This window comes from Thamnophis sirtalis, unplaced genomic scaffold, assembly GCF_051295495.1.
Source record: "Thamnophis sirtalis isolate CommonGarterSnake01/CBP01778 unplaced genomic scaffold, rThaSir2_p1.2 scaffold_3, whole genome shotgun sequence".
In the NCBI taxonomy this organism is placed as follows: Eukaryota; Metazoa; Chordata; class Lepidosauria; order Squamata; family Natricidae; genus Thamnophis; species Thamnophis sirtalis.
In genome coordinates this window covers 175,396,660-175,412,465 of record NW_028261383.1, presented here as the reverse complement: position 1 = coordinate 175,412,465, position 15,806 = coordinate 175,396,660, and the positions used below count along the sequence as shown (strand labels likewise).

The 15,806-nt window shown below is 41.3% G+C and overlaps 2 protein-coding genes across 2 annotated transcripts in view; both read left to right on the top strand.

Annotated features, from left to right (window-relative positions):
* Window positions 1-15,806, top strand: part of FARSA (phenylalanyl-tRNA synthetase subunit alpha) — a 350,543-nt gene that overhangs the window by 23,128 nt on the left and 311,609 nt on the right. The window lies entirely within an intron of this gene.
* On the top strand, window positions 12,353-14,955 carry SYCE2 (synaptonemal complex central element protein 2). Its single transcript, XM_087711016.1, has 3 exons — window positions 12,353-12,468; window positions 13,265-13,469; window positions 14,761-14,955. The coding sequence occupies exons 1-3, from the start codon at window positions 12,359-12,361 to the stop codon at window positions 14,953-14,955; spliced, it is 510 nt and encodes a 169-aa protein (XP_087567142.1). The 5' UTR covers window positions 12,353-12,358.

Here is a 15,806-nt window from a genome sequence, read left to right as displayed (position 1 = left end):
TAAAGTTGAATTTTGTAGGCTTTGCCAAGAATTAAGGTCTATTCCGAAACAATTATATTTTGCATGTTGTTGCCATGGTCAAACAATAATGTTTATTTCCCCTTAACATGCAGTCAAGGTGGTGGGTTTGATTATAGATTAAGGAAACTACCACAAAAATATTTGGTGAGTGACCTAATGCTAAAAAGTTTGTATCCTTATGTTATCTATATATCAGCAGCTACTGTTAGTGATGTTTTTCTCCTTTTTTATTACAAATATTACATTGTTTGGTATGCTTCAGTGCTATTCATGTCTTTTCAGCAGTATTCTATGGCTTTAAAAAAATGCTCACAAGGTGCCCATTTATTGAAAACAGCCAGATTTTCATTTGCCAACAAATATTATCCCGCCTGCCTTAGTTAACGTCAGTAAAGGTTGCTGAGCAAAGAGCAAGGACTTCGTGGAATCCCATTCCTTTTTCTCCTAAGCCTCCAAGCATATTAAGATTTACAAACCTTAAAATAGCTGCCCTTTTTCTCTGGTCGTTTTAGTCCTTACGCAGTTATGGTTTAAAGTCGCCAACACAACTGGCGTTCCAGAGCTGACCCCTCTAAACGAATAATCCCCAGTGATCAGCTTTAGTTGATCTCTGTCAATACAGAGGGCAGAAAAAGCTCCGTCCACAGAGATCCAAGAAGATCTTGGAAACCATTCACCAAGCCAGAGCAACCAATGGGCTCCCCTAACCTCGGGGAACAGATGCAAACCCGATCCTCCTAGTAGTAGTTGTGTGAAGGCAGGTCCGGAAAAATCTGAACGCCCCGTCCGAATTCTTTCTTGGTGCCCATAGCGCGAGGTTTGTATTTGCACGGTTGCACAGTTGTGAAATGTTTCCCACCACCCCCCTTCCCCAAATCTCACCGGAGTGGCGGGGTTTCCCCACCTCCAAGGCGCTCACCGGAGTGGCGGTCTTCCAATTCTTGCGGCTGCAGCAGCTGGAAAGCGGCAAAGCGCCGTCACCCGGCAGAAGTCAGACAAGTCTGCGGCTCTTGCGGCTCTTGCGGCTCCCGCGGCTCCGCCAAAGGCAGCGAGGGAGATTAAGAAACGGTCGGCTTAGCTCGCCTTCCTCCATCTGGAAATCGGTCCGAAGACACGCCGGGAAACCCGGAGGAAAGGCTCCGCCTTCTCTGTGATGTCACTGAAGAGTTTCCCCATTCGGAGGATCTCGTTTAGCTCTCCAAAACTCCTAGTGCAGCGTTGTGAGATGAGAAATCATAGCAATTGGCTCGCTCGGGCTGTTAAAGTAAGAGAGAAGAAAGGTCCGATGGGTGTCAGCATTCACACACACACACACCCCAAACCATTCTGAGGATTTCCCCAAACTTCCACTCCAAGAGGCTCCTGGATCTTCATATGCTGGATCTGCCGCCCACTACCACGTTTCTTATCTTTTTGGAAACTTGGTAGTTTCTGCTCTGCCAGCTGTCTTCAAGGGACCTAACATCCATCCTGTTACATGATTTGCTCCACCATCTAATTGCACTTCCAGTTTGGGAAAGGTTTGTGCAAAAATCAGGTTCAGTGTAGTGGTTAAGGCAATAGACTAGAAATGGATATAGATATATGGATATATCTCCATGCATGTATGTATGTATGTATGTATGTATGTATGTATGTATGTATGTATCTATCTATCTATCTATCTATCTATCTATCTATCTATCTATCTATCTATCTATCTATCATCTACCTACCTACCTACCTACCTACCTACCTACCTACCTACCTACCTACCTATCTATCTATCTATCTATCTCCATATCAGGGGTGGGTTCCTGCCAGTTCTAACCTCTTCTATAGAAGAGGGTCCACAAATCTACCATGCCATTTAGAATCGGTTCCAGCTCCCTCCCGCCGCCTGTCCGTACCATGCTTGCCCCGCCCACCACTCACTGATCGGCTGGCTCACCAATCGCCCCGCCCCACCTCTAAGAGTCCTATCTAAATCTTAAAGTCTTAAAGCTGTCACGTTTGAACACCCCTGGGTTTTTTTTTTCTAAAAGGTTAGGGGGGCAAGGGTCTTGTAACTTAACAGCTTTAAGACTGGCACACTTCAATGCCAGAGTTCCTGAGCCAACATGACTGGAGGAGGAATTCTGGGAGTTGAAGTCCACAAGTCTTAAAGCTGTCAAGTTTGAACACCCCTGGGGTTTTTTTTTCCCTAAAGGGTTAGGGGTGCGAGGGTCTTGTAACTTGACAGCTTGAAGTCTTGCATGCTTCAAATGCCAGAGTTTCTGAGCCAACATTTTGGTTGCTAAGCAAGAGCGTTGTTAAGTGAGTTTCAGCACATTTTACAAGTTGGCCACGCCCACCCAGCCACATGACTGCCAAGCCATTCCCACTCAGTCACATGGTTGGCAAGCCACTCCCACCTGGTCACATGGCCGGCAAGCCACTCCCACGAAGCAGGCCACACCTACGGAAGAGGTTCTAAAAAAATTTGAAACCCACCACTGCTCCATATATATATGAAGACAGACACACAAAGTCATAGAATGGATTCCACTTAATAAAAAGCGTCCGCAAAAGAGACCTAAAACAAGATGGAGCAATGACATCAGCAAGTATTGTGGGTCCAACTGGCAAAGGAAATCTCACGACTGCATTGGTAAAGCACATGTTCTTATTTATTTATTGTCTAAACCTAATGCTACAAGCAAGACAAAAAGTCAAAAATGCTAACTGCAATGCACAATTCCTGCTTCTAATCAAAATTGGTGTTCTTATGCACTAGAAAAAACTTTCCCGGAATGTCTAGTTGGACCAATGACCCCTAACTATAGTCCTTCTAGGAACCCTGCCCCCAATCTAGTAATAGCAGAGGAAAATATATTAAAGAGCACCCAAGGATTATCTTGCAGGCTAAGATTTTCCTGTACTTTGCTGTTTGCCGAGTTGTGGCAAAACAATAGTAGAGTAGCAAGACGCTATCTGCATGAGATAATGTTGTCAGAGCCAAGAAATCATCATGAGTCATTCCTTTTATTAGCCAAAGCAAATGGCATATGTTTGTCAACACTTATCCGCTATTCCTTTAAACCTTTCCTAATGAAAGAGTCCAGTAAATCTTTAGGATCATCAAATCTTGCGATAAGCTAGGAACAAAGGCCCAATCTTTCCCCTTTTTCTGCTTTCTACTCATTTTTTCCCCCCAAAATAGAATTACCTGATTCATTAATATTTTATAAAAAGAAAAAGCTCTCTCTCTTGTTTTGCCAGACCATGCTCTCCTCTTATCTATAATTATAATCTCCTACCATAGCTGGAATCATTCAGCAGAACTGCCCAGATTTGAGCTATTCTCCTGACTTGCCAACATTTTGCTTATCTCGGAGAGGAACCCCTGACACTTCTGAAGCCAGAATCTTTCCTCACCTCTGAAATTAGACTTGAGTCCAGCTAATGTAACCTTCATGCATGCGGCTGCCTGTCACGATCCTTCACTGAGTTAGACAGAGTACAACTCCTAGGAGGTTTCTGGGTCCTACAGTGTTGCAGATGACTTCCAGTATATTGCCTTCTTGGATTAGAAACACAGCCTTACTCAGTCTACTCAAACACATCTAAACAGCTGCATCCAGAATTGGGTAAAGAAAGCACCATTTGATCTTGTCTCCAGTTCCATGATTTTGAAGAATCTAAAGAGCGTGAGCAGAACAGTATTGATAGGAACCCTCTATCTTCCCTACCTTCTGACTGTTGGAGATCCATCTAACACTGACTTTCAAGTGTGGGAAGTTTATCACCCAGCCCTCTCCCAGAAAAATGAAATATCCTAGGAAATATTGAAAAGGAAAGAAACATGCTTTAAAAGACAGAATAGTTGCCTGTAGCTTCCTGCCCAACCACACTTTGTCAATAGGCCATTGAGAAGGCCAGGCTAGCCCACTTTACATAATAAAGACTTCCCCACTGCAGCTGTAGGGGGAAGGGATATTACTCAACTCTCCACATGGCATCTGAGAACTCATACCAGGATTCAAAACAGCCTAGAGAGTAGCCCCCTGCATGGCACCATGGGAGTCTGACAACCAATCAGAATACATTTCTTACACAGGAACAGGAAACAGAGAGGTGGGACTGAAGAGGTATAAAAAGCCTAGCAAGCCCCTCCCTCAGCCCTTCTCTTCTCCACCAACATTGAAGCATGTGATCACCTTTTCTGTTCAGGGCTCAAGCCATGTGGCCCTGTCCACCATTAAAACCATCTTTCCAAGCAGCCTCCATGTCTCCAGTGTCTTTTCCCCACTTGGAGTTGAACCCAGAAAGACATTTCTTTCAACACAAGAAACAGAACTCTGATGAAGCCACAAAGACAAGTTGATTCCTTTCTTTCTTCAGTTCAAAACATTGTCTCCGCTTATTTTTCCAGAGCTGAAAATGTCAAACCTGCCTCACTCTGAACCCTTAGAAAAGAAAGACCCTGGACTCCATTTGGGAGAAGTGATAGGTTTTTTTTTTTACTAGCAATAGCAATAGCAGTTAGACTTATATACCGCTTCATAGGGCTTTCAGCCCTCTTTAAGCGGTTTACAGAGTCAGCATATCGCCCCCACAGTCTGGGTCCTCATTTCACCCACCTCGGAAGGATGGAAGGCTGAGTCAACCTTGAGCCGGTGAGATTAGAACAGCCGAACTGCAGATAGCAGTCAGCTGAAGTGGCCTGCAGTACTGCACTCTAACCACTGCGCCACCTCGGCTCTAGAAGATGCTGGCTGTAGTAAAATTAGACTAGAACTAAAATTCCCATATGAAAGCATACAGGCCCCTTCAATCTGATTTTCTCTTCTTGACCAGTCCACTTTCAGTCAATGGATGGATTCCAAAGTGTTTTGGGAATGTTCAGTGTTTGAAGCAATTGGCATTCCATTATCAAGCATCTCTGGCATCTTGGGGTCCTTGAAGACTGACATGCACTGGATCAAAGCATCCCTAGTCTTCCTCCACTGTGATTGATTCCCCCCTCCCAATTTCCCAGCACTAACCTAATACATGTTTATTGCCTATTTGGTCCCTCTCTTCCTCTCTCCCGTCTGCTATTGATGGGAGGATGCTAATGAAGCTTGGAGGCAAAAGTGGCAGAATTGACAAAGAAGATAATCACTTTGTTAAATTTCCTGTTTCCCCTGCCATTCTATGATCTCATTGCTTTATCTTATAGAATTCAGTCTTTCTCCTTCTGAATTAAATGTGTTACTATAGATTATTATCACCTCATTTAATTGCTTTATATGACAACTTTAAATATAGATAGTTCTGGCCTTCCTTCCATCTCTAGGAGATACTATAATCTTGCGACTCAGATCACAGAAACAATAGGTGATCAATTAGTAAAAAGAAAGAAAAAAACTAAAGAAAATACAGTGTTCTGGATAGCTCACAAGACAGCACTAATTTACTACAAATGAAGTGCTCCCTGCCCGTATCTCTAAAAAGATATTACAGGTTTCGAATTAAAGATCACAGGAAATTATTTTACCTTCATACTTCACATTTTCAGCCTCACATGAATAAAGATTGGATTTACCCCTGATTTCCTAACATGTATTGAGAATAAAGAATACAGGATAGCACAATACAGCAAACTAAAGTTTAAAAATGTTAACACAAATTATTGGTTAGACATTTCTAGAGAAATAGGCATTTTGGGTGGAGCAAAAATTCCTGCTTCTCTAGAGTCTTTGGAATTTCAAGTATTAATCGGGGGACTAATGAGGAATAGAAGCCTACTCTTTATCAGCTATTATGTCAACTTCATACGCTTCAAAGTGCTAGTCGTAACTTATAAAGCCCTTCATGGTATTGGATCTGGGTACTTGAGAGACCGCCTGCTGCCAATTACCTCCCAAAGACCCATTAGATCTCACAGGGTTGGCCTCCTCCGGGTTCCGTCCACCAGCCAATGCCATCTGGCTATTACCTGGGGGAGGGCCTTCTCTGTGGCAGCTCCGGCCCTCTGGAATGAACTCCCCGCAGGGATTCGGACCCTCACCTCTCTCCAGGCCTTCCGGAAAGCCGTCAAAATCTGGCTTTGCCGGCAGGCCTGGGGTTGATGAGTTCCCCTCCCCTCTCGACTTGTATGGGCGTATGACTCTTGTGTATTTTAATTATATGTATTGTGTTTGTATCCCCTTTCCCCTTTTGAGTTGTTCGCCACCCTGAGTCCCTCCCGGAGAAGGGCGGCATACAAATAATAAAATTCAATTCAAAAATTCAATTCAACCTCTACTCTTTTCTTTTAAAGAACTGGACCATGGGTTGTCAACCTGGTCCCTACCGCCCACTAATGGGCGTTTTGGGATTCCAGGTGGGCGGTAGGGACTTCAGAGGTTAAAACCTCCTTTTGAGTGAGTGGGCAGGCGCGAGCGCACACATCAATAAACCAACGTGCGCGTGCACGCAAACAAGCAAACACGTGGGAAGAGGAAGGGGAGGAGTGGAAACCGATAGCAGGGACAGGCAGATAAGTTTTGTTATCTTATAAAATAAAGCGGAGCAGAGCAGTTGCAAAATAGGAGAAAGAAAAGTTATAGGCAGGAGAGAATTGTTGTTGGCTAATAATAATAAGTGGGCTAACTAGCTCAGCCTTACTTTTGTACATTGCCCTAAGGAAGGTAAAAAAAAAAGGAGATAAAAAGGAAAAGATAAAAAAAATAACAAAAAAAGGGAAGAAAATAGAGAAAAGGGGATAAAATAAAGGAGGAGAGTAAGCAGTGTTTAGTCTGGCTCATAAATTAAGTTTTGTTATCTTATGAAATAAAATAAAGAAATAAGTAAAGGAAGAAGAAAGAGAAAATAAAAAAGGGAAAAAGAGATCCTTGATATAGTGAAATACTATAAGAAGAAGAAGGCAGGAAAAGGAATTTTGTTTTGATGGTGACACTTAATAAAAATTGGCACCTAATACAGTATTGTTTTTGGTATTTGTAATAAAAGGGAAAAGAGGAGGGAAAAAAGCACTGTGTGGAGTGCAGATCAAAACATAAGAGTAAAAGTAGTTGTTAAATTGTGAAACAAATTTAGAACCCATGTCTGAAAAAAAAAATGCTCATGTTCCGCACTTGTGCAAAAACTGGTGGGCGGTAAGGAAATTTTTCCATCAAGAAAGATCCATTAGTGGGCGGTAAGTAAAAAAAGTTTGACTACCACTGAACTGGACTTTCTCCAACAAAATAAGGAGCTAACTTGAAAATGTGCCTGACAGCTGCATCTCACTCAGGGGTGAAGTCTGCCTGCAGGCAAGGTTAAATTCATAAGAGCCTTAAAATTACATTCTTTCCAGACTAGATATGAGAAAACATACAGGTGAAACTCGAAAAATTAGAATATCGTGCAAAAGTTCATTTATTTCAGTAATGCAACTTAAAAGGTGAAACTAACATATGAGATAAGACTCATTACATGCAAAGCAAGATAGTTCAAGCCGTGATTTGTCATAATTGTGGTGATTATGGCTTACAGCTCATGAAAACCCCAAATCCACCATCTCAGAAAATTAGAATATTGTGAAAAGGTGCAATGTTCTAGGCTCAAAGTGTCCCACTCTAATTAGCTAATTAAGTCATAACACCTGCACCGTGGGATTACTGGGCTTGATTGGCCAGCAAATTCACCTGACCTGAACCCCACAGAGAATCTATGGGGCATTGTCAAGAGAAAGATGAGAGACATGAGACCGAACAATACAGAAGAGCTGAAGGCCGCTATTGAAGCATCTTCCATAACACCTCAGCAGTGCCACAGGCTGATAGCTTCCATGCCAGGCCGCATTGAGACAGTAATTGCTGCAAACGGGGCCCAAACCAAGTACTGAGTACCTATGTATGCTTATACTGTTCAGAGGTCTGATATTGTTCTATGTACAATCCTTGTTTTATTGATTGCATGTAATATTCTAATTTTCTGAGATGGTGGATTTGGGGTTTCCATGAGCTGTACGCCATAATCATCACAATGATGACAAATCACGGCTTGAACTATCTTGCTTTGCATGTAATGAGTCTTATCTCATATATTAGTTTCACCTTTTAAGTTGCATTACTGAAATAAATGAACTTTTGCACGATATTCTGGTTTTTCGAGTTTCACCGGTGTTTGTTCTGATGGCCAGAGGCTACACGCACAAATTGCTCTGGAACAGCAACAGAAGTAGCTCAGGAGGCTCTTTTAAACAAGTGGGAAGACGCAGTGCCAGGAAGTTGAATAAAACCTTCAAACCTTCAAGTTGCCTCAGCCTCAGATCTGAATTACAAAATTTCAAAGAACAACCAGATGATAGCACAGACTTTGTTTTCTGTCTGTCTTTGATGCCATCTAGGGGGTATCTCTGGGGTCCTTGGTGGGCTCCCTGACTGGTTGTTTTCTTGCAGATGTTTCATTACCAAACTAGGTAACGTCAGCAGTGCATAGAGAGCACCAAGGCCCCTACAGTTCATCCTAAACTACAATATTCTGTTCTAGAGGTCCTCCAGTCCGGTGGTCTCCAACGTTGGCAACTTTAAGACCTGTGGACTTCAACTCCCAGAGTTCCTCAGCCAGCAAAGCTGGCTGAGGAACTCTGGGAGTTGAAGTCCACAGGTCTTAAAGTTGCCAAAGCTGGCTGAGGAACTCTGGGAGTTGAAGTCCACAGGTCTTAAAGTTGCCAAAGCTGGCTGAGGAACTCTGGGAGTTGAAGTCCACAAGTCTTAAAGTTGCCAACGTTGGAGACCACTGCTCTAGTCAGCATTTATTCCTGTGCTTTGAAAAAAGACAATTGCCTGGGCTAACCCCTGAAGGGTATAGATGAGCCTATATTTTAATATGCATTATATGCATTTTTGCAAGGCTTTTCAGAAACGGTTTGCTACTGTCTTCTTCTTTCCAGAGCTAATAGAAAACTGCCCCAAGGTCACCCACCTAGTTTCGTGCTAAAAGCAGAACTAGGATTCTGTCTCCTGGTTTCTAGCCTGGGGTCTTGCTGGCAGCAAGTAATCGGGAGTCTGGCAGCCCATTTTCCAGCTACTGTAACGCGTCTTTATTAAAAGGCATGCACTTTTACAATTCCATTTGATCTGACAAAAGTGAATTTAGCTTACAAAAGCATATCATTAAAGCATATCATCCTAGCTGGAAAAAAAGAGCTTTCTCTGAGGTTGAATAACCTGCTTGCTTGAGCTAGGCCCGAGCCGGTTTCTCAAAAGAAAGCCAGCCTTTCCAAGGAGCGTCCCTCAAAGAGGTGTTGGATTCAAGCACCTATCTTCACACACAAGCACTGGCTGGGGAACATAGGAGTTGGGAGTCTGGGATGCCTGACTGGGAGACGTGAGGTTGAGGGAGGCTGATGGACACAACAGACTTGGCTTGAGACACTGAGCTTGAAGAAGGCTAATGGAGGCATCCTTTAATGGAGGATGCATCAGATGCAGAGGTGGGTTCCTACCGGTTCGCACCTATTCGGTAGAACCGGTTGGTCAAATCTACCGAACCGGTTAGAAGAGGTTCCACCAGTGGACCCGGAAAGCAGGCCACACCTACAGAAGAGGTTCCAACATTTTTTGAAACCCACCACTGGTCCTTGGATATGATTATTCTACACTATCATGCTCCTATTTATAAAACTCGGTGCCTCTGTGAAAGGTAAGGATGACTCCTGCGTTTGTGGTGCAATCAGAACATTGCGTGTGTTGACGTTGTTTTAACGCAAACCAAAGATGCCTTTTAAAAAACAAGTTTGCATCCTATTCTTATGCACGCCAGGGCTGTGTGTGGGGTAATTTAAGGTGGTTCTGACAAGTGTCCGTCGGCATCTTCATACCCGGTCACATGGGCGGCAAGCCACACCCATCCAGTCACATGGGGCGGCAAGCCACTCCCACAAAGGAGGCCACACCCACAGAGTCGGTTCGAACCATTTTTGAAGCCCAACCACTGCAAGAGATGTTTTGGTTTCTTTAAAGTCACAGGCCCCTCCCACATTGGCAACTATTGTGAGGAGAGGGGAGAAGAAGAAGGGGGATAATTTCTCCTCAGGGCAGAATCTGTTTGAGCTTAACTCGAAATAGGGCAGAAAAATCAAAGCAGGTAGATGGTCTACGGCGGTGACTTTGCCTCCCACATAAATCTGTGGATGCCTTTGTGTGTATCTACACACACACACACACACACACACACACACACACACAGAGTTCTACAAGGCCATTTTTCTGTGGAATTCTTCCTCTTCAGAGTCTACCTGAATGTTATGTTACTCTATCTCTCTCTCTCTCTCTCTCTCTCTCTCTCTCTCTCTCATCTATCTATCTATCTATCTATCTCTATCTATCTATCTATCATCTATCTATCTATCTATCATCTATCTATCATCTATCTATCATCTATCTATCTATCTATCTATCTATCTATCTATCTATCATCTATCTATCTATCATCTATCATCTATCTATCTATCTATCATCTATCTATCTATCTATCTATCATCTATCTATCATCTATCTATCTATCTATCTATCATCTATCTATCTATCATCTATCTATCTATCTATCTATCTATCTATCTATCTATCTATCTATCTATCTATCTATCTATCTATCTATCTATCTATCTATTTATTTATTTTATAGTAAAGCTGTTCATTAGAGCCAGTTTGGCATAGTGGTTGAAGGCATCAGGCTAGAATCAGGAGGCCTTGAGTTCCAGTCCTGCCTGAGTCATAAAACCAGCTGGCTGACCCTTGGGGCCGCCAGCCACTCTCTCTCAGCCCTAGAAAAGAGGCAACAGTTTGCTCTTGTGGAAAACCTTGCCAAGAGAAACTGCAATCGCCAGGAATTGTTAAGTCTGAGAAAGTGCACGCAAGCACATGCAGACACACACACACACACACACACAGAGAGAGAGAGAGAGAGATAGAAGTTGTACAAGGCCATTTTTCTGTGGAATTCTTCCTCTTCAGAGTCTATCTGAATGTTATGTTACCTTTTATTTATTTATTTTAATTTTATAGTAAAGCTGTTCCTTAGTGCTTGAAGGCATCAGGCTAGGAATCAGGAGGCCTTGAGTTCCAGTCCTGCCTGAGTCACAAAACCAGATGGCTGACCTTTTGGGGCCGCCAGCCACTCTCTCCCAGCCCTAGAAAAGAGGCAACGGTTTGCTCTTGTGGAAAAACCTTGTCAAGAAAAACTGCAATTGCCAGGAATTGTTAAGTCTGAGAAAGTGCACGCAAGCACATGCAGACACACACACACACACACACACACACACAGAGCTGTTTATACAACATGAATTTGTCACATATTCTTCTGAATGTACAGGTGCTTCTCATTTAGCGACTACAGTTACAGCTGGGCCATACAGTAATTTAAGCAAAGCAGTTGCCAAGTGAAACGATCACTGTGCTTATAATCTTAATTTCCTTTGCTTTTACAGACCTATAAAGTTCATCAATGCAAGGACTGGTTGTAAAGCTTTTTTTTTTCATCACTGCCATCATTGTGAATGGTTATTAAACAAGGCAGTCATTAAACGAGGACTATCTGCATTATCAGTACTCTTAAGTGGAAAATAGTGTGTGATTAAAAAAAATGGTATCTTTTAAGAAAATGGAGAGCAGCCTTTAATGCTGCTTAATGGTAGTATGAAAGTTAGTGGTTGCCCAGTTTGATGACTGAGGAAGTGTTTAAACAGATATTTCCCATGCCTTTACAGTTTAAGATCTATCAAATCCATCCCACTAACTATTCTCTGTGTTGTTATTTTCAAATTTTGAAGAAGAAAATCTGGGGGTACCACTTGCCTATCTCACCTTAACGTTCCCTTACGTTGGCATCCATTCACATATCTCTGGAGGATCTGATGTCTTTAGAAATATGATGGAGACTGACTGCTACAAATTGCTCACTGGAAATCAGTTTGAGAATTCATAATCTTAACTGGCCATTTCGTCAATTTCAGCAATTCTAAGAACAGCCCTTTATGTCTGTGGATGGTGAATGGGTTTTGCCAAGTGCACATCATCATAGAAATAAAGATAACTGCTGTCAAAATATCGAAGCAGTTTCTCAGAGAGTAATTGAAAAAAAAAATCACAATTATAGAAAACCCTTTTGGATTTTCTATAATTTTTCTATAATTGAAATGGGTTTTCTAGCATGTAAAGCTCAACATGTTCCCAGAAACTATTGAATTGTGTTCAACATATTTGAAATCAGGTTATAATTAAACTACATTAAAAGGATATAGAATTTTAGCTTTTGCAGAAAACTGATACAATAGCATGATCAACAAAAATGTAGATTAACTGCCTTCTGATGACATCTCTTTTCCTCATCCTTAAAAGCTATTATGACTACTGAAGAATTTCAGTTCCAAGAGATCGAGCAAGAACAAGATAAATCAAACAGTCTATTCTTCACTAATTCAGAAAGAAATGAATTAAATGATAATCCATTGAGGTATGATTTTAAAAAAAGTATTGTGAAACTTTAAAATCTTCAACCGTCAAATGTAAATCCAAAATGGGTTGGATACTATCTATGAACATATTTTCCCCCATAAAAGGTTGATTTTTAGCATAACATTTACAAAAAACTACAATCTTGCATCTATGAGGAAATATGTCACAGTAATAGTAGCTACAACCACATAAAATATTATTGATGGTGCAAGTTTGTGCCCAATGCAACTAAAATGACATTTTGGAGATGATTTGCTTGCTGTCTTGCATTGATCTTGTTCATATGTGTTAATGTGTTGTTTGAATAACAATCTAAATCGTAGTTTGGTTTACAGTTTGCAATGGTTAGTTTCACATAACCGATTTATGCTACAAACAGACTTTATTAGGGATTAGTATGATAGATGAATGCAGTTGGAAAACAAAATTGATAATGGAAATAAATCATTTATGACATTTAAAAATCGATTTAATTGTTGTATTGGGACAGTATAGACATTTTGTTAATAAAAAAACTGAAGACGTAACATGAAAATTATATGAAATACTATTCTCTGCAATCCATTGGCTTCCGTTGTTTTGAATATGGTGAAGTGAGGTGGCAGTCAAATTTTCTTGGACTAGATCTGGCATGTGAGTTGTGTATAGAATTCAAGAAACTCCATAATTATTGTAATTTGCACACTTCATTATGAAAATAATTTTATTTGTAATATAATCAGCTCTGCCTATGCATTGAAACTATTAATTTTATACTGTAAGACATCTCAATTTTTGTTTTTCTGAAAATATAGGAAAGATTCTCCTAAAACACTTCTTCCCAATGCAAATGTAAGCGGAGGAAGGCCAGATAGCAAAGCCTCAAATTACTTTATAGCCCTAGATTCAACTATTGAAAGTCTTCAGGAAAGAACACAGCAACTAATTGATAAGATTAATGAGAATAGGAAGAAAGACCATGTACTCATGAACAACTTCAGGGAAAGTCTTCTGATGAAGGTAAAACAGGAACAAATCTGGTGGTAAAAACATTCAGACGTTTTGAGAAATAGAAAATAATTATTAAATTTAATTTTCCAAATTATTCCAAGGAACTGACTCCTAAAAGTGAGAGAGCCTCATTTTTCAAATACTCTGAAAAAGATAACTAAATTCATCATGAATGTTTGCTGTACTTTCCCCACCCTTTCCTAATCTGTGTTTGTAATTCATTATCTTTTTGCTTTTAATCAAAATGATGGCAGCACCTTGACAACATGGCTCAACTTGAAAAAAATTAAGCATTATCTAATCTGGTTAGAACATGGAGAGGAAATCATTAGGAAATTCTCTGGCTGTAGATTAGACCTACATGATATTAAAAAATGTCGAGACCTTTGAAAGAATGCAGAAAGAGCAAAAAAAAAGGGGGGGGGGAATCTGGAGGCTAAACCATATCATGAACAGTTGAGAGAACAAGGTATGTCTAGTTTAATGAAGAGGAGGACTTAAGGGTGACAGAATAGCAGTCTTCCAATACTTGAGGGGCTGTCAGAGAAGAGGGGATCAACCTATTTTCCAAAGCATCTGAGGACAGGACAAGGAATAAGAAGTGGGAGATCGTTAAAGAGAGATCCAATCTAGAATTGCCTCCTGGTAAGGACAATTAAAAGGTGAACTGGCCTGTCTCCAGAAGTTCTGGGTTTTCCATCGCCGAAGGTTTTCAAGAATAGAGTAGGGGGTTGGACTAGAAGACCTCCAACAATCCTTCCAACCCTGTTATTTTATTTTATATTATATTATTCTCTATTAAAGTATAGATGAACATTCCATATAAGCAGCAAAAATAGATCACAACAGTGGTAAAAGCAGGAGAGCTGCAAGGGCAACTATATGCTCACTACAATATCAACCTGGATTCTAATAATTGTTAGGGCTTTACACACATCACAAAGGAATCGGAAAATGACACCTCATCTTTGACCTGAGCAAGTTCTCCTCTTCTTGGGCAGCCTGGCTTCCCAGTGATCACCGCATTGATGCTGAACTTAGTAAAAATACATGATTGTCATATTATACTATAGCCCGCAGCTTCCAAGTCAAGAAATCTACCAGCTATCTGAACATTTGAAGCACGTGCAACCTAGTTGTTCCTGTTTGTTATACTCTATTACTTCACCAGATTTTTGATTACTCCATGAAAAGTTACATTATCATTTATTGTAAGTGGGCATATTTATTACTATTTAAAATCAAAAGGAGGCAAAGAAGTGTGCCAAGTTAAATTTAACTGTTTCTTTTTCTTTCAAAGGTTTCAAGCTTGGCAGAAAAATTGGAGGAAAGTGTATTTCCTGTTTATGACCATAATAACAAGCTTATTCAGGATAAGCTGCAAGAGCTTTCTGAGATCATGGAGAAGATCAGGCAGATTGAAAATGAACTCAAGCAGGTTTGTCATACCGTGGAGATGATGTATAAAGACCTGTGCGGTCAACCTGAATTGTAATTTCGTGGGTAAAAAAATACAGGAGGGGGAAAGAATACAGTAAGAAAGAAAGAATAAATAAGTACATAAATAAATAGATCTGTGTGCCAGTAAGTAGTAATTTGGCTCCCTTGAATTGCAAAATGGCATCCAAATCTATTGTGTTCATAGATAGGTTTATTTTCAAACACTCTTTTGATTCTTCATTACTTATTTGTAAATGAATCACTTTCTAGTTCATAATCTCAATAAAATTAGTTACATTAATATGCAGTAATGTACTTTCTTTTTAAAACATTTGAACTATTATCAGTACTTACAGAGGTATAAAATCAATAAATGTCCTAGTAAATGTAGTCAGTATCTACAGTTTCCCCCCAAATAAGACCTGGTTTATTTATTTATTTATTTGCTCCAAAAGGGAGCCAAAAGGCATCAGGGCTTATTTTCCAGGGAACATGGTATCAGTGTTATGGCGAGGGACCAGCCCCTGCTGCCCTGCCCCAGCCCGGGGTCCCACCCCCCCAGCATACACACAAGTGACAAGAGCGTGGGGGCCAACGGTGTCCGCTGCCCCCTTGGCCGGCGCACTTTGGGGCTGCGCAGACCATACAGTGCAGGTGAGTCCAAGCACTGTGACTGCTGGGCTGGCCCTCCAAGCAGTAGGCAAGGGCAGAGGCTCAGGGTGAGGCCCACCATCCATCCTGTCAGATGCGCTGCACAGCTAACTGTCCTGTCACAGCTGTGGGCAAGCAGATAGATGGCGGGACGGAGTGGGTGGTCCGGACCTCTGGGGGTAGCTGATTCCACAGGGTCGGAGCAGCCACAGAGAAGGCTCTCCTCCGAGGCCCCGCCAGCCGACACTGTCCGGC

Coding starts and splice junctions, on each gene's coding strand:
- SYCE2 (XM_087711016.1), top strand. CDS start 12,359: ATGACTACTGAAGAATTTCAGTTCCAAGAGATCGAGCAAGAACAAGAT. Junction 12,469..13,264: donor TTAAATGATAATCCATTGAG/GTATGATTTTAA, acceptor CTGAAAATATAG/GAAAGATTCTCCTAAAACAC. Junction 13,470..14,760: donor GGGAAAGTCTTCTGATGAAG/GTAAAACAGGAA, acceptor TTTCTTTCAAAG/GTTTCAAGCTTGGCAGAAAA.